The following is a 27,947-nucleotide window of genomic DNA, read 5'->3' on the forward strand; positions in this document are numbered from 1 at the left end:
GGATGATTAAGGTCACTATAAAGCTAACGCTAGGCAATGAGCTTGGGTTCACCTGTGCATCCTGTCTTGTCTTTATGTCCTCGAAAGCAGAGCACACTGTAGTTACAGAAGGCTCAGGGAGGTGAAAGTGCTGGCAGTCAGAGGAGTTTGAGCACCACGGGTAAGGGACACAGGCGGCCTCTGGAGGCTCAGCAGCCAGGCGAGGATTCTCTGGAGTCTCTGTGCAGTCCCACTGACACCTTAATTCTAGCGTAGAGAAACTCGTTTTCAATATCCGATCTACATACTTTTAAGATAATAAATCTCTGCTACTTCAGTCACAAGCTCTGTGTTTTCTTACATCAGCAACTGAAAAGTACACAGCCACAATACTAAGGATGGAATGGTGTCTGCAGGGAAGCAAGCTTTCCCATTGTTCGATACTGCCCGCATCACTCAAGATGTGCCTGGACAAGGGAAACACTAACATCTTGCTGGCAGTTTTTGCTCCAGCCTCTCAGACTGAGTTCACATGCTGAAGAACACATTCTGTGTTACACACCAACAATAATGTTTCTAGTTTAACAGATCCCTGTTAAAATGCTGGATGAAAATGAATGTGATCAAGGCAGGCCGGATGGGACTGCAATGTCTTGACTTTAAAGTTCTGTTTATCCCATCTTCTCAAGAGTGGAGCGGATGACCTTTACAGCTACTAAGATTTAGTTGTAATTTTATAAAATACAAGGGCAAAATATACTCTGTGATACTAACATAGTTCAAACGACATGTAAAAATTAACAATATGCAAAATCTTAATTACTTTATGATCAAACAATTTCAAACTCAGAGCAGACACTGGCATATATTACAGAAAAAGGGATCCTTACTGGTTACTGGTCATTGGTGCATTAAAAAACTTGAGTGCAAATTTTACCAAATGCATTTACCAAAAGAGGTTCTTTCCACTTCTGAAAACATTATTACATTAACACTGAGCACGTAATAAATTGCTGACCTCGATGTTTATAGCTATCAATCACTAAAAGCCTGACCTGCAACTAAAAGTTCAAACATTCAAAAATTCAAAGATCTATCCGTGGTTTAAATTTATCTAGACAAATACTGGAAGATAGATCAACAGCAAAAACAGGATTTATCTGAATAATAAAAATAATTTGGTTGTTTTTATGCTGGAAATATTTTACCAGTATGTACAACATTACCTATTCCTACATGGGTTGGAACAATACTATTTTAGCTGTTGGAGTATCACAGTATTAAGAATATCTGCTTCTTGCAGTGTCTGACTTTCATCTGTTAGCTCTTTACTCGGAAACGAAGTCACAAGAATAAAGTCTGTTGTTGCAAACTCAGGACGGGACTGTATTATGAAGTCTCGGACATCCAGGACCCTGAAGGAATAAGTAAAACGTTCATTGTAGCAAGGGCACATTTCCATGTAAACTTTTAGCTAAAATCATCCTCACAAAAAATTATATAATTTCAACTTTTGTTTAAAGGTGCTATAACTTTATTTAATTATTTTGATGGGAAAGTTCATCAGGTTATGAAAGAAAAATAATAATTTTGGGGTATACATTTGTAATAAAACAAAAACAATCTTTAAGTGAATTATGTATAAAATAAGTATTAACAATATTGTTATATTAAAAGAAATCAAGTCTGATTATTTTCAAAATAACAACCGTTGGTAGCCTAGGCCTCTAAGCCATCTGTGTGGACAGTGAGCAGGATAAGCCTAACACTATGAAAGACACACACATACACATATACACATATACACATACACACACACACAAACACACACACACACACACAAGTGCACATTCATACATATGAAAGTTAGGTGTGTTGGTACAAGCCTGTAATTCCATTTCTTGTATGGCTAAGTCAATATCACTAACTGAGGCTACCCTAAGCTACATAGTCACACAGTAAAATCCTATCATTAAAAATAGTAACAAAGAATTTAAAAATTATTCTCACATATACTTAGTAACTTAACTAAGACCGTAATAAGTGCATGTAGGGCCCACAGGTCTACACCTCCTCCAAGGGTTCATACTGAGGATTGCTTGTAGTTTCTGGCCAAACTTCTTGTTGCAGTTTCCGGCTAAACATCCTGTTTGTTCCTGTGCTACCTCTGCCCCCACTGGTGGTTAGCTTAGGGGTTTTGTTTACTTTTGAGCCTGATAATTTCCCACCCGTCTTGGGGGGATTTCCATTGTGCAGCAGCTAGGTATATAAGGTTTTTTTCTAAGCTTGAACAGACGGCATTTGGCATTCTCTCCTCACGAATGACCCATGTGTCTTGTATGTTCCTTTAATCTCCAGGCCCTTCCTGGCTCGCATGGTACAGTAGAGCCAACTGTACCGCAGAGAGTAACGCAGTCATTACAAGTACACATCAGGGTCTTATAACCAGTGAACAATGAAAGCACTATTATGTGCAGGGAAAATATTTATATTCAAGTGAGCATTAAAGAGAATGAGACAGCCTATTAGAGAATACTGTACGAACAACACAAATGACTTACACTATGTATTTATAAGATGGGGTTGCTAAACAGAAAGTTCTGATTAGAATTTCATAAACTTATTGTTTGTTTGCGATATACCTTATTATGTAGCTCAGATTTACTTCAAACTTGTACTTGCTTTGAGCTTCCAAACAATGGAAACAGGTGTGTACCACCATCCTAGGTTATAATGACTAATATGTTAACCGAGAAAGTCCCAATAGATTCTTACTATCTTGAGTCTGAGTCCACTTGATGCAGTTTTAGTCACAATGCTAATATATTTGGAGTTGTCTAAACTTGGACTAATAGGATAATTTACCACGAATATTACCATCAATTTCATCTAGTGTATAGGTCGTCACCATCCTTTTAACTATTTTTCTGTCAAAAGCTTACTGTGAAAACGTAGAGCATGGGCAGTTTTCTGTGATGAGCAACAGTAGATGAACAGAAGACCCTGGCTGGGGAGCAGCTCACCGGTGGGTGCTGTTGAATCTCTGGATCAGACGACTTCCATCTGCCAACCTAATCTGAACTTTTGTGGTGGGCACAGAATCATCAATAAGAACAGCTGCATTAAGAATTGATTTGTCCTCTTCTTCTGGAGAAGAAGGAGTACTGACAATTTCAGGTGTAAGGCTAAAAAAGAAGAATGTAAGAATCAGAACACACACTGAGGACACAGGACACACTGAAGGTGGCCGAGCCTCAGCTCTGCAGTCACTTGTGCCATGACTCCTCTGAGGACTTCCCTAGCAAGACCACAGTTTCCTTCCAGTTTTCTCTACTTCTTTTGGCCTCTTTAATTCTACTTAATCCCAGATATCTCAGAAGCCTAGCTGCACTTTCTCCAACTCCATCTCTGAACTTTCTTTACACTGTTTAGCACACAGTTCAGGGAGAAATGAGAAACCAGAGACTTAATGTCAGCATGCCCAAGAGTATAAAGAAAATAGACTTCAAATCCCGACTATGTTCTAGCTAGCTACACTGGAGGAAGAACATCAATCTAGTATAATTCTGTAAGACTGTATTCTTAATGCATTTACTATCCCATGAAGTCCTTCAGGATGATGCCCGGGACAAAGAACTCAAAAGTTAATTTTGCTTATATAATCAGTACTGAACTGATACTTTCAAACACTGTTAAAGCAATTTTAAAAACATCTGACTTAAGTAGATACTGCTTTGTAAAAGAGAAATAGCTCTAAGCTATTAGTGAGAAATAAATTCATTACCCAGATGTCCTTTCTCCTCACCAGTGGCCATGCATAGACATGATACATAGCACAGCACACTTACCTCACCCACCTGCCCCGTGACCCTGAGTCAGCCATCCCCACTGGCCTGCATCCTTGTTTGGTGAGAGAATACCACTCTGTTGTACAGATTAACCCCGTCAGGTACAGGGTTCTTCAAGTTAGGTTGCTACACTACTTGAAGGGACCTACTGAGAAAGGAGAAAGTTGCTGCATAATGGTGATTCTATCATCTAGTATCTTCTAGGAAAAATTCTGAGCAGGCAGGCAAGCTTCTTCTGAAATAAAAAGTTAGTATACAGCGGGAAGGGAGCCTCAGTAGAGAGCACCTGAATGTGTCTCCTTGTAAGAAACAGGTGTGCGGAAATGAGTTATTGACAAACTAGAATTGATGGAGTGGGTGTGGCAGCGATATCAATGGAAAAGCCGAGTCAGAGGTTGACCAGAACGCTGTCCCATGTCAAGTTTGTTACTGGTGAGCAGGCACTGTGGTTTTATTGCTACATTCAGTGTTCACTTTCAAAGTCACTCTCCCTTCTTTGAAGGCAGTGTCTCACTCTGTAGCTCAGATTGGCCTGGGACTGATCCTGCTGCTATGGTCTCATGATTGCTGGGACAACATCAGTGCACAGCAAAGCTTCCCCCTTAGTTGACCATCACACTACAGTGAGTTTTTAAATAAGATTTTTTTTGTGTACAAGTGTTTTGCCTACATTTATATATATACGCATAATGAGTATGCCTTGTGCCTGTGGAGGCCAGGGAAGGCATCATGCCCTTTGAATCTGGAGTTAGAGATGGCTGTACTCTGCCCCAAATGGGTACTAGGAACCGAACCAGGTTCTCTGTAAGAGCAGCACGAACTCTCAACCACTGAGTCATCTCTGCAGCCAGCTACATTTTCATCGACTCTTTATATTTTAAGGTTAATTAAAAACTTTTTAAAGAGAGAAATTAAGAGATACAAAAAGACTTTTAAGAAAGCAAGAAGAAAGGATCTGAGCTGAGCTTTCCTTAGACAGTTGGAAACTCACAGGAACGGACCAGGAATCTGAAAGTATCATGAAAACCATCACCATCGGCCTGAGAAACTCTGAGTCAAGCAAGGAAATGTGCTTAAGCATGCGATGCGGGAATAGACGAGGGGCCGAGGGAAGGGAGCAGGGAGCGCCTGGGATCAGCCCCATGGGATCTAGGGGGCCTAGCACTGTCTGCTCTGCAGGGCTGCTCGAGAGAGAAGATCCAGAGGCTGAGGCAAGATGAGGGCCTAGCAGGACTAGCAGGAAAGAGAAGGCAGGGCAGAGGGGCTGCTGCACATCAGACAGGAGCATCCCTGGGGACTAGGGACCAACTCGAACCGACCTCAGATTCAGTGCCGCATTACCGAGTGGCACACAGAATCTTCTCCACTCGGCAGCATGCAGACGAACACAAAGATTATCTATCCCAGCTGCATCATGTATCATCATACAGTTGAAAACCCTCAGCCAGGGTCACGTCTGGTTCTCCCTGACAGCAGAAGACTATTGGGCTCAACTCCTGCTCAACTCAGGGTATGCTATCATTTGTAAACATACAGCTGTCACCCATGACTTCCTTATTTCTATTTACTTGTATATCACAAGAAAACTTGGCCAACTTCTGCCTGTACGCTCTTTGTAATTAGACTACTGCCAGTGGACAAAACTGGATTATTTCCCTTTTTGTACTTCAGTAGCTGGCTGGAGCTCTTAGGAAATGAGAACCGTTAAGCTGCAGTCTTAATAGTTTTTTAGTTTCAATTTTCTTTCTTTCCTTTCTTATTAAGTTTTGGTGCTAGGGATCAAACCTATATAGTTCTTGATGTAAATGTCCAGTGTAAAATGTTATGTGCAATTCTTCACTTTAGAAATGTATTATTTGATTAAATATGAGTTTATGTATACTGAGTCACGTCACATTAACACACTAGTGTTAATTTTCTGTATATTAAAACTGAACAATTTCCTATTTCCACTTTGAGGCAAGGTCAACCTCTCATAGCCCAGACTAGCAACAGAGTGAGTATACACCTGAGACTGGCTGCAGACTGGGTAGAAGGTGGAGGGTGACCCTCTATCTCCTTAGTGCTAGGATTAGAGGTGTGGCCGAGCAGGCCAGGTTTGTGGTGCTGGAGCCGGAACCGAAGGGCTGCTTCCAAAGCACAGAGAACTGAGGCACACTCCTGCTGCAGCATCTCAGAGTTTATTCACAGCAGACACATCACTAAAGTTGGGGGGGGATATGGTCACTGCTTTCTCCAGTCAGCAACACTTGCCAGGTTCTCTTTTGAAGCTGTGTGACTGGAAGCAGAAATGAAAGAACACACCCACAAAGAACAGAAAAACGCCTAGAACCAAATCTGGACAAGAGGGGCTCGTAGGAGAGGGAGGAGGGCAGTGTGTGCAGGGGATATGCTCAAAGCACTGTAGACTTACATGAAAGCAGCCAAAACAAACAGGAGAACATGGCACAGTAGGGAAAAGTAAGCACCCAGAGCGCTTGGATTGGAATTTGGTCCTAGTCATTCTCTAGCTCAAGCATACCTTGGGCAAATTACTGTTATTTTAAAATAGAGTAATAAGTATCCATATGTTAAAGGGTTGCTTTTAAAAATAGATTTATTTTCATTTCTAATTCTATGCATGTTTGTCTATGTGGCAATATGGGCATATGTGCAGGTGCCCATGGGTACCTAGAGCTAAACTTTTACAGGTAGTTGCAGGCTGCATGGATGGGTGTGGGAAACCAAACTCAGATCCTCTGCAAGAGCAGTGTGTGTATCAGATGAGCGCATGAGTGTAAGGAGGACTGATCTCTGGGTACTTGCTACTAACATTATTAGCCAAGTCGCACACCTAATTCCAGCAGGAAGGTCTTTATAGCTTGTATTTCAAATTTTACTTCACAAGTCATTTTGATTTCTTATTTTCAACAAAATGTCATTTTGAGCAAAAAAGTATTTTTCTCACTAGAGGAATTTTACCTTCCAAGTTTTTGTCCTTCTCCACTAAAAGCCTTGAAGCGCAATCTGGGTTTTATGTACTCTTGGTCTTGATGATCCTCCATATCCAGATTCACTTGGCTGCCATGGACCAGTCTCTGAAGCTCCAGGGGAATCTCTCTTAAAAGAAGGGAGAGAAAGTTTTAGTTAAGATTGTTAAAAAAACACTCACTACTCCACTGAGATGACTGCAATTAAATCACGAGCTACATGCTAACAAAAATTTCCATGGTGATTGAGGGCCACGTAGTTATTCTTTCTTCAGGTTATCTTACACTTTGAAAACTTTTATACTTTAAACGTATGAGTGTTTTGTCTCTATGTATGTACATGTACCATGTGCATGCCTGGTGCCCCTGGAGGATAAGGCCCCTGGGACTGGAGTTTCAGATGGCTGTGGATGCTGGTCCTCTGGGAAAGCAGCCAGTGCAGAGCCATCTCTTCTAGTTGGTCATGCTGCTCTTTAGTGACTCCTAGATAGAAATGTTTTGGGTAGCACAACAATCTTGGAGTACATTTAGAAAGGCACATTATAAGACATCAATTGATACTTAAATTAGCATAAGAAAATTCTTATATAGCTTAAAAGTTAACTTAAATATTTTTGAATATTTTTGGTTGTTTCTTTGAAATAGGGTCTCGCACCGTGGCTCAGACTAGCCTGGAATTCTGTATATACATCAGACTAGCTGCAAACTCACAGCAATCCTCCTGTTTTAGACTCTCAAGTACTGGGACACTGCACATATTTATTTTAATGTTCCTGGGGGAAGTTGTGGAAACTGATGTTGAGGTATTTCTGAGTGTCTGGTAACTGGTGGGCAGGGGCCTTGAGACACAGCATGGCGAAGTCAGCCTTTTTCCTTTTTTTAAATTAAAAATTGTTTTAGGTCACACACACACAACAAACAAACAACAACAACAAAACAAACAACAACAAAGACAAGCAAACAACGACAACAAAACCAGGTGAGTGACCCGCCTGCCAGCTAAACTGCCCCACTTCCTAGATTCTGTTCCTAAAGAGCCAACCCACAGCCCATGCCTGCCCAGCTCATCGCCTGCTCCTCTTCCAGGCCCAACCCCAGCAGACTTCTGCACAGGCACAGGACACACCAGTCAGAACAGAGACCGCCTGCTGCAACAAAAGCCAAGCTAGCCACCAGAAGGCCTGTCCCCAACTTAGACTCCCTACTAGATCAGAGGTTACGCCAGCCACAAGAAATCCAGGTCACAATGACAGAAAAAATTCAAAGCAAAAACAGAAGCCAGGAAACAAAACACCCATCTGACAAAGACAAACGTGGATATCAGCACCTAGACCTGTAATTACCCCAAACCCAGATGCCTAAATACCCCAGGCAACACGGCACCATCAGAGCAGCTGTCCAAAATGACTTTAAAAACAAATTTATGAAGATGATAGAGGTCCTTAAAAGGAAATTAAAAACATCCCTTAGAGAAATAAGAGGGAAAGACAACAAAAAATTGAAGAAAATCAATAAATTCCTTAAAGAATGCCAAGAATGCGAAGAAAAAAAAAACTCAAAAGGTAAAGGAAACTATTCAAGACCTGAAAACGGGAATGAAAGTAATATAATACAAATGAAGGGAATTCTGGAAATGGAAAAGCTGGGTGAATGAACAGGAACTACAAACATAAGCATATATAAGAGAATACAAGAGAAGCTCAGGGCAGAATATATGGTAGAAAAAATAAATTCATCAGTCAAAGAAAATGATATATCTAATACTAACACCAAACATCCAGGAAATCTGGGACACTCTGAAAAGACCAAATCCAAAAATAATAGAAATAGAAAAAAAAAAAAAGAATCCCAGCTTGAAAACCCAGAAGATATTTAACAAAATCATAAAAGAAAATTTTCCTAACCTAAGGAAGGACATGCTTATAAAAGTACAAGAAGCTTAAAGAACACAAAATAATTTGGACCAGAAAAAAGTCCCATCGCCACATAAAAAAGAAAGAATATTAAAAGCTGCAAAGGAAAAAGACCAAGTAACATATGAAGGCAGACCTATTGGAATTACACTTGATTACTCAGTGGAGACTCTGAAAACCAGAAAAGCCTGAATTGATGTCTCTAAGACATCATCTAATGACTCTAAGAGAACAGGAATGGCAGCCCAGACTACTATATCCAGCAAAACTTTCAATCACCATAGATAAACGAAAATATTTCATGACTAAGCCAAATTTAAACAATACCTATCCACAAATCCATCCCTACAGAAGGTACTAGAAGGAAAACTCCAACCCAATGAAGTTAACAACAACCACAAAAACACAGGCAATAATCTTACATCAGCAAACCCCCAAAACAGGAAAACACAAACACATACACACACAACCTACTACTACTACTATTACCACTACTATCAACAACAACAACAATAAAATAACATAAATTAACAATCATTGGATATTAATATCTCTCAGTGTCAATGGACTCAATATCCTGATAAAAGACACAGGCTAACAGAATGGATATGAAAACAGGATCCATCCTGCTGCTGCATACAAGAAACACACCTCGACTCAAAGACAGACATTATCTCAGAGCAAGGGGTTGGAATAAAAGATTTTCCAAACAAATGGACCAAGGAAGCAAGATGGTGTAGCTATCCTAATATCTAATAAAATAAATTCAAAATCAGAGTTAATCAAAAGAGATATCCCAAACAAAAGGGCACCTATATTTGTAAAAGAAACGTTATTAAAGCTTAAATCACACATTGAACATCACACATTAATCATGGGAGACTTCAATATCCCACTCTCACAAATGGATAGGACATCCAGATGGAAAACTAAACAGAGAAATAATGGATCCAACAGACATTATGACTCAAATGGACCAAACAGATATCTAGAGAACATTTCACCCAAACACAAAAGAATATACCTTCTCAGCACCTCACAGAACATTTTCCAAAATGTGCCACATACTCGGTCACAAAGCAAGTCTCAAAGGATACAAGAAAATTGAAATAACACCCTGTACTCAATCAATTAAAGCTGGATATCAACAGCAACAGAAACAACAGAAAGCCTATAATCACAAGGAAACCGAACAGCTCCTTATGAACAACTATTGTGTCAAGGCATAAATAAAGAAATTAAAGACTTCCTAGAATTCAATAAAAATGAATAACAAACCCAAACTTATGGACACAATGAAAACAGTGCTAAGAGGACAGCACATAGTACTAAGCGCCTACATAAAGAAACTGCAGAGATCTCATACTAGCAACTTAACAACACACCTGAAAGCTCTAGAACAAAAACAAGTAGACACACCCAAGAGTAGACTGCATGAAATAAACTCAGGGCTGAAATCAATAAAATAGAAACAAAAAGGACAAGACAAGGTTGTTCACTTTCTCAACATCTGTTCAATACAGTACTTAAAGTTTTAGCTAGAGCAATAAGACAACTAAAGGAGATTGCAGGGATGCAAATTGGAAAAGAAGTCAGAGTATCGTTACTCACAGATGTTATGATAGTACATATCAATTCGACCCCAAATTTTCTATCAAGGAACCCCTACAGCTGATCAACACTTTAGTGAAGTGACTGGATATAAGATTAACTTAAAAAATAAAATGAGTAGCCCTCTGATATACAAATGTCAAATGGACTGAAAAGGAAATCAGGGAAACAACACCCTTCACAATAGTCACAAATAACATGAAGTATCTTGGGGTAACTCTAACCAAGCCAGAGAAAGACCTGTCTTTCAAAAAAGCTTCAAGTCTTTAAAGAAAGAAGTTGAAGAAGCTATCAGAAGATGGAAAGATCTCCCATGCTCATGGATTGGTAGGATTAACACAGTAAAAATGACCATCTTACCAAAAGCAATCTACAGATTCAGTGCAATCCCCATTAAAATCCCAACATAATTCTTTACAGACCTTGAAAGAACAATACTCAGTTTCATAAGGGGGAAAAACAATAAATAAACTTCTAAAGGTATCACCATCCCTGATTTCAAACTGTACTACAGAGCAGTAGTAATAAAAACAACATGGAAATCCACATACCTATACACATCTGATTTTTGATAAAGACATAAATATACAATGGAAAAAAGATGGCATCTTCAACAAATGGTGCTAGTCTAACTGAATATTGGCATGTAAAAAAAACGCAAACAGATCCACATCTATCACCCTGCATAAAACTCTAGTCCAAGTGGATCAAAGACCTCATTTAAATCCAGATCCACTGAACCTGATAGAAGAGAAAAATGGGGATTAGCCTTGAATGCACTGGCACAAGAGACTCTCTGAGCAGAGCAGAAACAGGACAGACACCAAGATCAATAACTGATAAACGGGATCTCCTGAAACTGAAAAACTTCTGTAAGGCAAAAGACACTGTCAATAGGAAAAAAAAAACGGCAGCCCACAGAATGGGAAAAGATCTTCAAGCCCCATATCTGACAGAGGGCTAATATTCAAAATATAAAAAGAACTCAATGAAAGGTTTCTGTACCCTCATATAAAGCCTCTCTGCCGATCAAACCAAGCCAGATTAATAATTAAAAGTCCAGGTTTAATGAATAAAATGCTCCTGGATGGTCTCCTGGCCCCAAGAGAGAAGGGGAACTGCATGGAACTGGAAAACTACATGGTCTCTCCTTAGGAGGTCCTTTAAATACCCTGCATGCGTGGTTCCAGAGGAGCCGCTGTTTCAAGGGCTTTCTGAGACTGGGCAAAGATTAGAACCTGAGTAGGGGTGGGATGGGGGAGTGGAGTTGGGGGCTGGTGAGGCAGAGCTCATCCAAACACTGAAGAAACTAAATAATCCAATTAAAAGATCTAAACAGAGAAGTCTCCACAGAGCAAACTCAAATGGCCAAGAAACAAAGAAATGTTCGACATCCTTAGCCATCAGGAAAATGCAAATCAAAATAATTTTGAGATTATCTCATATCTATCAGATGGCTAAGACAAAAAACACAAGAAACAGCTCATGCTGTTGAGGATCTGGAGCAAGATGAACTCCCCCACTGCTGGTAGAGTGCGAACTTGTACAGCCACTTTGGAAATCACTATAATGGTTTCTCAGAAAATTGGGAACCGATCTACCTCAAGACCCAGTCATACCACTCCTGGGCATGTACCCAAGGGATGCTCTATTCTACCTCAAGGACACTTGTTCAACTGTGTTCACAGCAGCTTTGTTTATAAAAGCCAGAAACTAGAAACTACCTAGATGCCTCCATCCAAAGAATGAAGAAAGAGGCTGTGGTACATTTATATACAATGGAGTATTACTCATCTGTTCCAAGTTCCATCCTAATGGAACAGAATGATAAGCATGATATGTACTCACTTATAAGTGTACACTGGCTGTAAAATAAAAGATAACAATGCTACAATCCAGAGACCCAGAGAGTCTAAGTAACAAGGAGGGCTCAAGAGGGGATACAAGGATCTCCCTGGAAAGGGGAAATAGAATAGATTTTGCTGGTAGATGGGGGACAGGTGGGAGTTGGGAACAGGAGTGATTACCAGGGGTGGGGGAATACTAGGAGAAATGACTGGAATTAGGGAACATTTTGGGAATAAGGTGGAAACCTAGTGAAATGGAAATTCCATGCAATCTACAAGAGTAACCCTAGCAACGACTCCTAGTAATAGGGGACCTGGAGCTTGAACTGGCCATCTTCTGTAACCAGGTAAGGCCTCAAGTGGAGGGATTGGGACACCAACCCAGCTACCAAACTTGTAGCCTAGAGCTTGTCCTGCCTGCAGAGTGTTCTAGGACCAGAGCCAGCACAACTGTCATCAAACAAACCAGAGAGGCATCACCCAGCAACCAAATGGAGGCAGATGCAAAGACCCACAGCCAAAATTAGGCATAGCTTGGGGAGTCCTTTGGAGGAGGGGAAGGAAGGATAGGAGGAACCAGAAGGGTCAGGGACACCAAAAGAACATGGCCCACAGAATCAAGTGACCAGTATGACCAGTACTCATGGTGTTTCACTGAGATCAGGGAGCCTGTAGGGGTCTGGTCTAGGTCCCCTGCATATGGGCTATGGCTGAGTAGCTTGGTATCCTTGTGAGACTCCTAACAGGGGGAACAGGGGTGGGAGCTGACTGTTTCACCTGCTCTTGGGACCCTTTTCCTCCTACTGGGTTGCCTTGCCCAGCCTTGATGATATGGTAAGTGCCTGGTCTTATTGTAGCATATTATGCCATGTTTGGTTGATGTCCCATAGAGGCCTGCTATTTTCTAAGGAGAGATTGTGGGGATGTGGATTTGGGGCAGAGGGGAGATGAGGAGAGGAGACTGGGGGAAGGAAAGGGGGGAAAAACTGTGGTTTGGGTGTAATATGTAAGAGAAAAATAATAAATAAATGCTTTAGGTTAGTACAGAAAGTAACAGATTTCATTATGGCATCTGCATACACACACCACTGTATTTTGTTCTTACTGTTGTTCTATGCCCTTCACTTCTTTACTGAAAACAGGCTGTCTCCCTTTTACTTCCTTCCCACATGTACTGATTAATCTCTTCTTTATTTACTTTATGATCTCTTCTTCCCTTCTCATGATCCCCTTTCTATTCATGATCTATGTACTCATATATAGATACATGCATTTATATATCTATGCATATATTAAATCTAGATGATGCATATTAGAGAAAACACATGGTATTTGAGCCTGGCTGGTATTGTCTAACATTATTTCTAATTCATAGAAATGTATTATGTATCTTTACGTTTTCTTAATCCATTCATCAGTTGATGAATACCTAGGCTGGTTTAGTCCCTGAGCTATTGTGAACAGTGCTTTATACACACGGATGTACCAGTAACTCCATGGCATGTTGCTTTAGAGTTCTTTAGGAAATTATTCAGGCATCCTAAGTGTCAAATGGTAGGCAGATTTCTGTCTTTGTAGAACCCTCCATACAGATTTCCTTGGCGGCTGTACAGGTTTACAGTTCCACCAATAGTGAGGAAGGGTCTTCATTCTTCATATCTCTGCACTGCAAAGAGGTCTTTATCTACTCAAGGACTTGCCATGGATACACAGAATCACCATCCCTGGCTACAACCATTTGCTTTGAACTCCATCCTGGAGGCAGTTAGATACTGATAAAGGTATCTCTTATTATCAGGTAACTGGAGAGCAGCAGATGCTTCAGTGTCAAGGGAGAGACTGTGGACTGCATGGCTACAGAAGACTGGTCTACCCTGAGGACAACATCACAGTTAACACAGAATCAGAGCGTGCAGAGACTGACATGGGGAACAAACTCTCTTCTTCATGATGTCTTGGCCTATACAAGTAACCAAAAATCGGGGCTGGAGAGATGGCTCAGCGGTTAAGAGCATTGCCGGCTCTTCCAAAGGTCCTAAGTTCTTTTCCCAGTAACCACATGGTGGCTCACAACCATCTGTAATGAGGTCTGGTGCCCTCTTCTGGCCTTCAGGCATACACGCAGACAGAATATTGTATACATAATAAATAAACAAACATTAAACAAAAAAAAAGTAACCAAAAATCAACTGTGCATTTTTGGAGGATTTTATATTTTTATTTCTGAAGATCCCTTGCATTTCCAAGAATGTACCTCCCATATTAAGTCCTTGAATGAAATGTGATTTATAGTAATTACGCTGACAATGCCACATACTTCATCTATGGTAATTTTATATGTTACATTTACATAGAAAGTGTACAAATTAGGCATATATAACTTGAAATATAAACTTATATTAAAGAAATAATGTAAATATCACTGATAGGCATTTTTTACTTATAAAAATTACTGTCCTCTATTTAGTATACGTAAGGTAAAATATTCCAAACAGTTGTTCCTATAGGACAACAAAGACAGTGTTACTAAATCTTTCACTAAAGAGCTAATGGATCTCAGCTAGTCAGAACCTCTAACAGATATTCTCAGAAAGGAGACTTTGCTCATTACTGTTCTTGATGATATGGTGTGGGATATTTGCCAAAGAGAGGAGCAGACAGAGAGGAATGCGCCCACTAGAGAGAAGTATGCTGCAGTCAACAAAGCTGGAAGGATTCACATTTGAAAACTCGGTCCCTGGTTGGTAGGACTTTTGGGGAGGATCAGAGTGTGTGGCTTTGGAGGAGATGTGTCACTGGAGATGGGCTCAGAGGTTTAAAGCTCACGCCATTCCCAGCAGGCTCTCTGCCGCACGGCTATGGATCGGATGTTAAGTTCTCAGCTACTGTAGGAGGGCTATGCAGGCCTGCCTACAGCCATGTTTGAGGGCTACGCAGGCCTGCCCACAGCCATGTTTGAGGGCTACGCAGGCCTGCCCACAGCCATGTTTGAAGGCTACGCAGGCCTGCCCACAGCCATGTTTGAGGGCTACGCAGGCCTGCCCACAGCCTTGCTTTCAGTCCTCATGATCACGGACTCACCCAGAGACTGTATACCACCATTAAATGCTTTCTTTTATAAGTTGCCTTGGTCTTGGTGTTTTGTCATGGCACCTTGCCAACAGTAAGCAGGATAGAGACTGAACAGATAGGTAGATAGATGCTATTCAATTCATTAGGGCATTTCTTCTTGGGAGCAAAGCCCATAGTGTCATCATATTTAAAAGAGGTACAATCACCCAATGTCCTTTCTCTACAAAGATCCATCTCCCCAAAGTCACTTATGTAATACGTCACAATAACTAATTCTTGAAAGCAAGCAGTGTATACAGAACAGTAAAAAAAGAAACAGGGCCTGGGAAAAGGAGCTACTTGGTCAGATAACTGCCACACAAGCATGACTACCTGGGCTACCTGGGGAGCTCGAGGCAAGGGAAAGAATACCACTGAGACTGACCTACGACCTCCACATCCATGTGTATACAGACATATGCAGTCACAGGAGCATGCATGCACATACTCAAAACAGTTCCATTCCACATAATAAAGAGAACAAGAATAATTCATCTTACCCTCTCTTAACAGATTCCAAAAACTGAGCATTTGTTGGGTCACTGTAAGGTCTCAATTCTCCATCATCTAAACTGAAACCATTGCTCCACAGCTTCAGTAAAATCTGAACCTTTTGGAGATGGAAAAAAAAAAGAATTTATCTCCAAACAATATTAGATTTCAATGTTATATCTCCTAACTTACTATCTGATTAATTTATCTTAAAATACAGAGGTATCTGTTTTAGTCAAAGCTAAACATGTGTGTCCACCATGTGTTTACTTAGTAGGTTTATTTTTAGCTTAGAACTCTGATAATAGCTGCAAATATCAAAGTCCTCCAGGTGGCGCCTGGCTGCTGAGCAATCACTCAGAGTTCATGAGGGAGCACAGCAGCAGGAAGACAGACTCCACTTGGCACCTGTGATTTGAACCAACCTTCCAGCCCCAAATCTCTTTAGTTCCACCACTTAATAATTCAAGCCAAGGGGCAAGGGAACCCTTCCAAGAAACTGTTAATGTCTAAAATAAATTTATAATTTTAATATTTTCAAAGGTAACAGAAATAATGATTTCAAATGTTTTTATAATTTAATTCATGCTGTATTATAAAAGCATACAATTTCTAATTGTATGAAATTGTAAGAATTATATATTCTGCCTGGCAGTGGTGGTGCACGTCTTTAATCCCAGCATTCAGGAGGCAGAGGTAGGAGGATCTCGAGTTTGAGGTCAGTGTGGTCTACAAGAGCTAGTTCCAGGACATCCAGAGCTACACAGAGAAATCCTGTCTCAAAAAACAAAACAAAACAAAAAAAACAAAACAAACAAAAAAGTTATACATTCCAATGTAGCAGTAGAAATATTGCTAATAAAAGCACACAGGTTCTTTAACTCCTGCTTCAAAAACTAATAAGAGACGTCTGTATTTATAGTATCAACTATTAATTCAGGAAGGAGAAAAAACAGGATCAACTAAGTGAATGCTTAACATTTTGATGACTGTACCCACATCTTGCAGCTGATTTTCTCCATAGATATACTCTGACCGCTTACAGAAGGAACTGCCCAATCTGTATCCTCCACCTGTAAATGACTGGAACACAGGATAAATGGGTTAGGAATTCACTATGGCTTACAGTCAGAATGTTATTTGGATACTTGATATTTCAAAACTAGACAAGAAATTACTGGCCAGATTCATAGTGACTAGGGAAATACATTGGAACGAAGTCCTCAAGTTACAAGCAAGTGTATGTGAGAGGTTAAATGTCTTTTCATATAAACATTAGTAACTCGAAACGTGCAATAACTTAGTTTGATCCCCAGAAGCCACACGGTAGAAGGAGAACAGACTCCTGCAAACTGTCCTCTGACCTCCACATCATGTGGGTTGTGGATTTGTGTGTACACAACCACACACACAAAATAAATGTTACAAATTGTTAAAGAATTCTGTATGTATTTTATAGGCTTTAAATTTTTTTGTTTTAACTGAAATAGAAATTACATCATTTTCTCCCTTCTAGCCCCTCCCACATCCCCCCTCCAAGTTGAGAGCCTCTTTTTTCTTATTGTTACATATATACATGTATGTAAATACATATCTCATTATTGTTCCATAATACATGTATGTAAATACATGTTTGTATTGGTGGTGTGTATATAGTTTCTAGGCTGACCACTCTGCATTGGATAACCAACAAGGTGTCATCCCTGGGAGAGGGTAATCCTCCTTCTCCCAGCAGTCAAGGGTTGCCTGTAGTTCTTAAAGGTGTGACCACATGCGATCTCCCCCTCCCTTGAAACTGCCATTGTTCCAGTGTTGGTTATGCAGCCACTTCTAGGGGACTTTTACAGCTGACTTCCTGGTATTCTGGCTCTTACAACCTTCCTGCCCCCTCTTCCACAATATTCCCTGAGCCACAGAAGCAGGAGCCAGGATACAGATGTATCTGTTGTGGCTGAGTTTCACCACGACCTGTTGATTTCTGCACTGTGTCCATGTGTCGTTTCCTGGGATGACCTTCATCTTAAGCTGTTTTGTTAGCTACCGGAAGTCAGCTATAGTCACAATTTGATCTTACCTACATCAAGTAGGCTATGATCACACTTTTGATATTGCTGTACTGAACACATAGTCCTCAGGGAGGATACTGTGGGCAGAAATGGCTATTCTTTTAATTACTATTTACATGACAAATGTGCTTTAGATTACAACCTTACTTTGTTCCACATATGAAATCAATTCCATACTTTGCTTACAGAATTGGAGAACGTGGAAATGTTAAAATGACCTCAAGGCTTGACAGGAGGAAGTTTCCCAGCTGCTGCCAAATAAAGCCTAAAACTGAAGTTTCATGGAAGAGTCATTCTCAACCATGGGGCCAGAAAGATCAGAAAAGCATCACCACGACACATGACTAAGTACCTCACACCTTCCCAGAAAGAGTACAGTCACAGACAGCACTGACCTTAGCTTTGTCGTCACTTGAAGATCTTGTGGCTTCACTTAGAGGGACAGCCCCATGCTCCCTTGCCTCTCTGAAAAGGTCATTCACAATGTTCCCCGGTGGAGGCTGAGCTATATGTACTCCACCACATTCCTGTTCACCTGAATAAAGCCTTTAAAAATCACAGCTCATGAATAAAAACTCAAAACAGACATAAACCACTCTAAAACAAGAAGCTACACAGCGACAGGAAATAACTTTTCTTTATAAAGCAGTACACTGAGCTCTTCAGGATACCTAACTGTACAACAGAACTCAGGGAAATAGAAAACAGAGAGAGTCTGCATCCCTTCTGGGTTTGTGGAGCCTGACATTGCAGCACCAGCACAGTGATTGGGGTCCTGGTTTCCCACCTCGACCCTGGGTGACTGCTTAAGGATTCTTCTCCTGTTGGGGGGGGGCACTGGCAACAGGTGGAGGCTATTCTTGCCCCATATGGCTACACAAAGGTTTATTCTTCAGAAAGACCTAGTGCATTACAATTCCCAGTGTAAATAACTTCATACATTCCCTTTGTACTAAGATCTGCCCTGACTCTAATTTCAGAAAGGCTACAAAACACACATTTCCATTCACCTAAGATTATCCTAACCATTGTCAAGGAGATCAGAAAATTTAACAATGAAGTAACACACAGAAACTTCCAGTACAAGGTGACAGAGTTCACTTTTTATTTCTCCACTCCCTCTACTCCAGCTCCCACTAACTCACAGAGCAATGGCGGAAACTACAACAGCCCTGCACAGGGAACAGAGGTTCCCTTCAAGGTTTTCTCCTAAACTGGCAACCAAGTTACAGAGGAAGTGGCGGTTGGACACAGGTGTGTACACCAGCAGAACCCCACTGCTGCTGTGGGGAGGGGCACCACCCCATCCGTGTCACTGAGTCTTCCCAGGCTCGCACTGCATACCCGTGGTGGAAGAGGGTGCAGCACGCACGAAGAAAGTCTGCCTGTCTCTGAAATGAGTGAGGGACTGCATAGCACACGGCCTCAGGAACTGTGACAAACAAAGCCAGCACAGCCTCCTGCCATGTTTGTCCCCAAGTATAGCTTCTTCCCTCCCTGTCTCATGTTAACAAGCTGGCAGAGTGAATGACCCTGCCTCTTTGCCTTGTGACAAAGGCCTGGGAAAACTGGTCACAGGAAAAGATTTAGCGGTTTGTTATGGCCTTCGCTGAGATCATGCAGCCTCACTGATATTTATAGTCAGAGCTGCAAGCCGTCTGGAACTGACTGTGTGTTGCATAAGGGAAAGAGAGGCCAATGCTAATTTCTTCCCTTAGACAATATGAAATGCCCTCTCTTCGTTGCTCTGCAGGGGCATCTTTGTCAGAGCCAAACAGCCATCTCCAAGGGTGGGACATTCAGTGCCCCAGTTCTGACTCACTGGTCAGACTCTTAGGCCTCTGCAGCTTTGGAACAAGTCTTCATACCGAGTACTTTGTGTCCTAAGCTCGAAGGGTGCTCCATGAATTCTCCAGTTGTTTTTCGTGGAGACAGAGGACCAAGGGTACCTACAACTGGAACAGTGACAACATTGCCCACTTCCGTTTTCTCACTTCACATGGGAACTTCGTCTTTCCCTGACTTTCCTGAGAGGCACCATTCGCCCCACTGTGCAGTTTCATGGGGCTCCAACCATGCTTTGGTTTTACTAAATTTCCTTTCTTCCCTTTTCCACAATAAGATGTCGATGCCCTTGCCTTCTGTTCTCCTCTTATTTGAAACTCATTTGATCAAAAAAGTATTTATCAGCTCCCATTGCAACTTCCGATAAATGACTCAAAGGTAATATTTCACCTCCCTTTAAAAACATCTTTTCTTCCATTCTCTCGCCATGCAGCACAAGCTGTGGTCCTCCTGCCTGAGCCACACAAGTGCTGGAATTGCAAGCATACACGATCATGCCTAGCTCTCTCTTTGTTTGGCTGGTTGCCTGGGGCAGGAGTGAGACAGCCTCTGTACACAGCTAACGTTGACCTTCAGCCCCTACTTGCCCAGTATAGGGAGTAAAGCCATATGACACCACGCCTGGCCCTAACTTATTGACATTTAAACTTTGTAAAGACCTTAAAAAATAAAGTGCCTACTGAGTAATCCTGCATGAATGAAGTCCACCAGTTCTAAGACCAACCAAGTTCCATGCTACAGGCCTCTCGTCAGCAAGCACAGATCTACCGCAGCTCCCCAAACTCTCTTTCCTACTCATGCCCTGTATCTGTGCCAGGAAGTTTCTATAACCAAGTTTTAGAAAACACTAGTGCAATTCCATCCTCTCCCTCATTCCACTGTAACCGCCTACTGTTGTCTTGTCCCTTAGGGTACCAGTGTAACCGCCTACTGTTGTCTTGCCATTTAGGGTACCCAAATTGGGCTGTCTCTTCTTCTCCCATTGTTTTAACTTGACATTGATTTTTCTAAAAAAATATGCTTTTTTCTATTTCCCCCAAAAGATTAACAGTTAATATTATCAAAGGGCAAATATATTTTCATACATCTTATAACTAAGTGATCCCCATTTTCCAGATGAGAAAACAGGCTAGGGGTGGTTAATGAAGAGACACCCCCCCCAATACACATGGGGGCTGAGCTCTTGCATTCCAGCTCCTTTTCACTGAATGAACTTTCTGCACACAAGCCTTTCAGTGACTTGAATGAATGCGGCATAATAATGGAGCCAACTTCAAATGAACATCTAAGTCTCCTCACTCAAAATACACTAGGGAGTCAAGCGCTTAACTCACAGCAGAGCCCTCCTAAGTGTAGACTTGTGTGACAGCAAGGTCACATACCCATGAGGTTCACCCTGGCTGCACTTCCACTAATCTGTAACTTTCCGCAGCCTCTCCTCTGTCCTCTCCTGTCCTTTCTTCACATTTCCTTCTATGCCTCTCTGCCCCCGACCCCCGGGGCTTACTTGGATTTTAGTAACTGTTTAAGGCCCATGCTAGGCATATCACACCGTCCATCTCATTTAATTCTTAAGACAATGCTACATAAGTGATGACCTGCAGAAAACACGTCCTAAGTTCTGCTGCTGGCATACAGCCTTGCACGAGCGATTTGTTAAAGCTGTCAAACTGCCCTGAAAGTTGGTCTAAAGATTACACACTTCCTATAAGCTAAAGGCATAGGCCACATTATGTCTAATATTTTGGATAATGAAACTATATTCGTGTTTTATTTAGCTTCTACTGACCAAGAGCAAACTGGGTGATGGAAGGGTTTATTACATCATACAGGTTATCATTACTGAGGGGAGTGATGGCAGGAGCCTGGAGGTAGAAACTGAAGCAGAGACATGGAGAAATGCTACTCACTAGATTGCTCTCCATGCTTTGCTCGACATACCTTCTTATACCTCGGACCACCTGCCCACAGATGTGCCTGTAGACCAGTCAGCCAGAGGCAATCTCATCGGGGAGTGCTCTTCCCAGGAGACTCTAGCTTGTGTCAAGCTGACAGAAACTAACCAGTGCAGCTGGCTTAAAAAGCCAGGGGGCCAGGTGTGGTGGTGCTAGCAATCTCTGGAAATCTCAGCCTTGGGAGGCTGAGGCAGGGGGATTGCAGGTAGCTTGACTAACAGTGAGTTCCAGGCCTGACTAGGCTGCATATGACACCCTGAAAACCACAAGAAGTGACAGGGAGCGTACAACCACTTTGATTTCTAACACTGCCCTAGGAGGACAGACAGTGAGCAAGGCAAACGTTCTCACTGAAGATGAAGCAGGGAGCTGTGAACTGCTGCATGAAGTGAAAACTACTGGTATCATGTGCAGAAAAGACTGCCGATGATCTCTATGCACATGTACCTGAAGTGATTAAACAGCCTCCGAATCTTTTACAGAAATTTGTCCTTTTGAGTGGTAAATGATTCCTGAGGTCAGTATTACTGGTTGGAGGGGTACAGCTCAGTGGTAGGAGTACATGGTTAATGTGTGTGCCATACTGAGTTTAGTCCATGACACCCCTAAATGAACAAACAAAGAGCATGACCAAATCAAACTACTAACAACAGATTCTTTTTGGATTGCATAAGTAAGTGCATCCAATGGGAGGAAAGAAAGAGTTCTGGGGATTGAACCCAAGGCCTTGCACATGCTAGGCAAAACTCTACCACTGAGTCACATCCACAGATCTTAATATTTTCAGGTTGCTCAAAATGGCTTGCACCTTTTGGCAGCCTAGGACAACCTTAGCTCATGGTCACAGAATTAACCCATGAAACACAAGGAAAATATCTATACGTCAATCTTGCAAAAACTCAGATCAGGTTTACTGCACTAAGAGTAAAGTTAAGTTCTTCTCATGTGCTCAAGCTAGGGAGTCAAAGGCTGTGCAATGAACTACTGAGTGAGGAAAACTTAGGTAGAATCACATTAAATACTTTAAAAATGGGGGGGGGGATATACACATTAAGGAGGTAATTAAAATATTACACACATCTACATATACTCATATATCTAACAATAAGAGCTAAGTCAAAGGATAGTATATTCAAACCATGCCGAGATACCGACCTGCTGATTACAAGGACAGACTGTACTTGACAATGGAGTGGTGTGGTGGTCAGCACCTTAACCAACTGAGCATATCACCAAGAGTGGGGAACTTGGAACTATATGGCTCCTGATGTGATATAATAAAAAGCAGACAGTATCACTTATCTATACTCTTGACAAAAATGTTTAACAAGAATCTAATTATGAGGAAACAGGGATCTAGAATGTAGGATATTTTGAGACATCTGGTGTATACTTTTTAAAACAGTGAATGTAATAAATTTTAGAATATGGAGGTGAGCTAAATACAGGTAGAGAGAGAGAGAGAGAGCAAGAGCGAGCACGTTTCTACATTTAAAACTCAACACAGGAAAAGTCAAATGCAATGAGTAGTCTCAATGCAATGAGTAGTCTCTAGCTGGGTCCCCAATTCCCCAAAGTGGAAGACATGACATCATGGTGCTACTGTTAATTTGTAAGCTACACTTTGTTATTTGGGTTCTCTACCTTCTTCTTAGGGGGTATACAATGAAATGTCTAGAAGCGGTGTCATGAATGCTGTCATTTGCTTTCAGATAGCTGAGTGAATTGGAAGTGAGCATGCGCGAGTGAGGGCAGGGCTCTATGAGGACACATTAACCCAGGTGAAGAGAGGGAAAGGCCCAGTCTTTATTCACCTGACTAACCTTCATACTTTCTATGGGCCTCAACATTTGTAAAGGAAAACACAGGGGAGAAAGTATAAGGGCGTTTCTTATCATTCAAGTACAGGAAGATGTATCATTTTTGTCTCCCCTTCAAAAAAATATGTGAAGTGAAAAAACATAGTGTCTGGGCTGGAGAGATGGCTCAGAGGTTAAGAGCATTGCCTGCTCTTCCAAAGGTCCTGAGTTCAATTTCCAGCAACAACATGGTGGCTCACAACCATCTGTAATGAGGTCTGGTGCCCTCTTCTGGCCTGCAGTCATGCACACAGACAGAATATTGTATACATAATAAATAAATAAATAAATATTTAAAAAATAAAGAAAAAACATAGTGTCCAGTGAATTTTTCTACTTCTGATGAAATTATATTTTTGAGAATGAGAGGTAATAAGAAAAGTCAAGCTTGCTCTCTAATGTAATACTAAAACACCAATAAAAATATTCACACTATAATAAATGTGATTCTTATCTTCTAAACCTCTAGTCTGTTTTTTTTTTCATCCAGAGATTTTAATGACAACAAATACATCCAAGGAAATCATGTCAGACCAGGCATCGCAGTACAGAAGCACACACAGACTTCAGAACTGACAGATTCTTCAGTGGGGACCAGGGACTTGGAGAGCCCCCGTGGGTGGTGGTGAGAACCCTGCTAGCCCTCAATGGACAAGACTGCACACGAGTGCCGTTGAGAGGAGAGGCTGGACATGTCATCGGGCTCAATGCGCACTAGGACAAAAACATTAGAGCTCCAGGATTCAAGACAGAATTCATGTGGGGCTTAGGATAATAGCAGCCACCACGGGATTTCTTCAGAAGTTTTTTTTTTTTCACTGACTATAAAAATTTTAGAATAGTACTTCCATATTTATTTTTAAAAAATTAACTTAGAAAATCCTCAAAGTGACTTAAAATCGGCTCAGTGCGCTAAGCTACTGAAGGTAGCTGTCGGGAAGCAACACTCACCGTTGCGGCAGTGTCCGTGGGCTCTTAAAGACGGGAGCTGCAGATCTGGCAGGCCTGGAAGACTTGCACTTCACTTCCTCTTCGTACAGTCCTGCCAAGGCCAACTACACACAACAGGCTTGTTATCCAGCTAGCGATGGAAATACAGTTGTAGACAGCTGAGGAACATGCATTAGTTTGGAAGTGGGCACTAACAATTTCCTACTAAAAAATGAAGGCTGTTGCCTCAAAAGATGTTGCCTTTCCAAAAGAAACTAACTTGTGAGGTTTCCTAATATTCAGTTAATTAAACTGCCTAGGCCAGAGAAAATTTGTTACAATGATTCTTTTAATTAACTATTTAACAGTTTCAAAAACTGAGTTTGGCAAGACACTGGTTTACCCTCTGGACCTGTGTAACTTTCCTCCAGACTCTCAAGGCTTTCTGAAGACAGTTCATGCTATAGTCAATTTCTCTAAATCAATCTCACAATATAATTTCCCTTAGTAGTTTTCAAAATCCAGGAACATGAAACAAGTTCAAAAGTATCGCCTAAAAGTCTATCAGACATAGATTTAATCAAGTTCAGGGGAAAGCTGAAAAATAAGACAATGAATTAAATATAGGTTTCAACCACTTATAAAGCAATACTGCAAAATCACACACTGCAGATACATAGCTGCTTACTTTCGAAATAAAGTAAAAATATATTTGTCCTTGAAATTTAGAATTTAAAATGATAATGTAATTATTAGAATTTTTTCCTCCCTCTACTTCTGCTATTTTGAGTAACAAATTGAAATTTTTTCATTCAGGCATCGTGTCACACCCCTCTAATCCTAGCACTTGGGAGGCAGAAGCAGGAAGATGTCCGTGCGTTCGAGGCCAGCCTGGTGTCCGATGTGAGTTCCAGGATAGTCAGGGCTGTGTAGAGAGACCCTGTCTCAAAAAAACAGGCAGAACAAAAGGAAATTCCTTAACGCTCCTAGTGGGTATTCAATCGGTGTGATTATAATCTTTGGGCCCCCACTCACTCTACAACCAAACAAGCCCTTTCCCCCACCAGGTAACTATCTCTGTGTATTTTTTCCTCAGAAGGAAAAGAAGAATAAATAACTGAGGCCAAATCATCCAGTGCTGATTCTGTTTTCCAGGCTGGGAACTGAAGCCAGGCAGAGCCTCATGCACATGAAACAAGCACCCTAACACTCAGGTACATCCCCTGGCCAATAGGTCCAGTACACCTTTGGCTAAACACATTTAAAATACTCAGGGCACCTAGAGGCTTTCCCCCCATTTTCTAACTGTTTTTATTCCTCCTTCTTCCAGTCTCTCACAGATGATGCAGCAATTCGTGGATTTCTGAAAAAACAATTTCCCTAGAAATGCTAATGAATGGCTCTGACCTCTTAAGAACTGAATTAAAAGTTTAAAAGTTCTTACATAGATCATAATTCTTTTGACATTAAAATATAATTCCATCATCTGTCCCTTTCTTTTCCTTCCCATGTTCACACACCCCCTTGTTCTCTCTCAGATGGATCCAAACCTTAACTAAGGCATGTTGAAATAGGAGCGGCGGTGCTGCGTCCCCGGCACCCCCGCCGCCTGCACGGCTAGCTTTAGCTTATGCCCCGAAATAATTACACGGAAACTGTATTCTTTTAAACACCGCTTGGCCCCTTTCTATCTAGCCTCTTCTAGGCTAGCTCTCACACCTGGACTAGCCCATTTCTGATAATCTGTGTAGCCCACGAGCTGGCTTACCAGGAATGATCTTAACCTGCATCTGTCTGGAGTGGGAGAACCATGGCGACTCCCGACTCAGCTTCTTTCTCCTGGCATTCTGTTCTGTTTACTCCTCCCACCTATGTTTTAACCTATCAGAGCCAAAGCAGTTTATTGCTTAACCAATGAAATCAACAGATTGATATATGACACTCCCACATCAAAGGCACTAGTTACTGTGTAAGTCTGATGGATCACTGAACATCGTTGAGTTTAGTTTTTACGTCTTTAAATGCCTAACGAATTTTTTGTCAACATCAGTTGAAATATTAGTGTATGTAAAGCACAGGCACAGATATCCATCACAAGGTCTTAGTTTTAAACTGTCCCTGTCTTCACTCTCCCCCAGCAGACTCCTCTGCGTCTCTTTGTCACCTTTACTACCCCTACTTAACAAAGTTAGAGTCATTAGGAAGGAGGCGGGCCTTAATGATTGATGGGGAGGGCCCAGTGCATTGTGGGTAGTGCCATCCCTGGGCTGGGGGGTCTGGGGTTCTCTAAGAAAGCAGGCTGGGCAAGCCACAGTGAGCAAGCAGGTAAGCAGCATCCTCCAAGGCTTGTCTCCAGGTCCCTGCCCTGCCTGAGTTCCTAGCCTGACTGCCTTTTGAGGATGAACAGTGATGTGGGAGCCTAAGTCAAACCCTTCCCCCCTATTTGCTCTCTGGTCTCGGTGTTTCATTTCTGCGGTAGTGACCCTGACTAAGACAATTAGTTAAGTGGCTTCACGGTCACCTGTAGCGAACCAATGCTCAATCAATGCCATTGTAACTTTACATCGGTTTGGTCTATTAAGGCTAGTTTACAAGCCCGTTTCAAGTCTGTGGTCTTTCAAAATACTTAATACCATACAACAGTATCCTGTACTACTTATGGATTTGATAGCCTATTTAGCTACAAATTCCCCAAAGTTATAACAGCAAGTAGTCAGTTATGTTTGGTTAAAGAGGAAGACCAGCTACTAAAAATGCTCTGCCAAGGTTGGAGAATTCAGGCTCATTTATTCTTAACCATAATCCCCTATACATGTCTAATTGCTGAGTGTTATCAATGATCTCATGAGGAGACAGAAAATGCCCTAAAATGAGCAAGTACTGTTAGCATCTGATAAAGTAGCATTTAGTGGACAAGTGTTCAGCTGACTAACGTCAGCATAGTAACATTATCGAGTTTTATTTCTGTTACATTGTTTCATGGACTACCTCCTACAAGTGGGCTGCAACCACAGCCTGAACTGTTTTAAGCTCTCTCCTGTAAAAACGCCAAGCTTTTTGATAAGGAAAAAAAGAAGAAAAAAAACTGCCTTTAATGTGTAAGTCTTTAAATCCCAAAGAGCATCCAAGAGAACGAATCAACAAGCGTTATTTTTAAATTATTTTTCAAGCGATGGCCATAGGAACTCTCCAGCAGGCAGACCGCCCCGCAAAATGACATTGCCCACAGCTGCCCGGTGCGCCGCGCGCCCTGGGTTCCACGCCCACCACCCCGCCGCGCGCCTCCCCGAGAGACCCGAGCCATCATTCTCCTCCTCTGACAGGGTCCGGGCAAGGCTCAGGCGAGGTACCCAGTGGCTCTGCCCCGCGCCTCCCGCCCGCCGCCGCGCTCCCGGCCTCCGCACCTGTAGGTCCCGCGCACTCGGGGGCCGGGGCCTCGAGGACCCCCTCTCCGGCTCCTCCGGCTCCGCGCGCCCTCCCTCCGCCATCTTCCACCAGCTCTCCGCGCCCGCCCGCCCGGGA

At 41.8% G+C, this 27,947-nt stretch overlaps 1 protein-coding gene across 1 annotated transcript; it reads right to left on the reverse strand.

The window, feature by feature from the left end:
• Positions 1 to 312: 312 nt before the first annotated feature.
• Positions 313 to 27,947, reverse strand: Ubxn2b (UBX domain protein 2B). The gene is made up of 8 exons (XM_075967024.1): positions 27,830 to 27,947; positions 24,447 to 24,550; positions 18,232 to 18,382; positions 16,770 to 16,853; positions 15,779 to 15,888; positions 6,789 to 6,926; positions 3,003 to 3,164; positions 313 to 1,394 (listed from the first exon to the last, which is right to left on the reverse strand). The coding sequence occupies exons 1-8, from the start codon at positions 27,911 to 27,913 to the stop codon at positions 1,232 to 1,234; spliced, it is 996 nt and encodes a 331-aa protein (XP_075823139.1). The 5' UTR covers positions 27,914 to 27,947; the 3' UTR covers positions 313 to 1,231.

The sequence above is a fragment of the Microtus pennsylvanicus genome, chromosome 3, assembly GCF_037038515.1.
Source record: "Microtus pennsylvanicus isolate mMicPen1 chromosome 3, mMicPen1.hap1, whole genome shotgun sequence".
NCBI lineage: Eukaryota > Metazoa > Chordata > Mammalia > Rodentia > Cricetidae > Microtus > Microtus pennsylvanicus.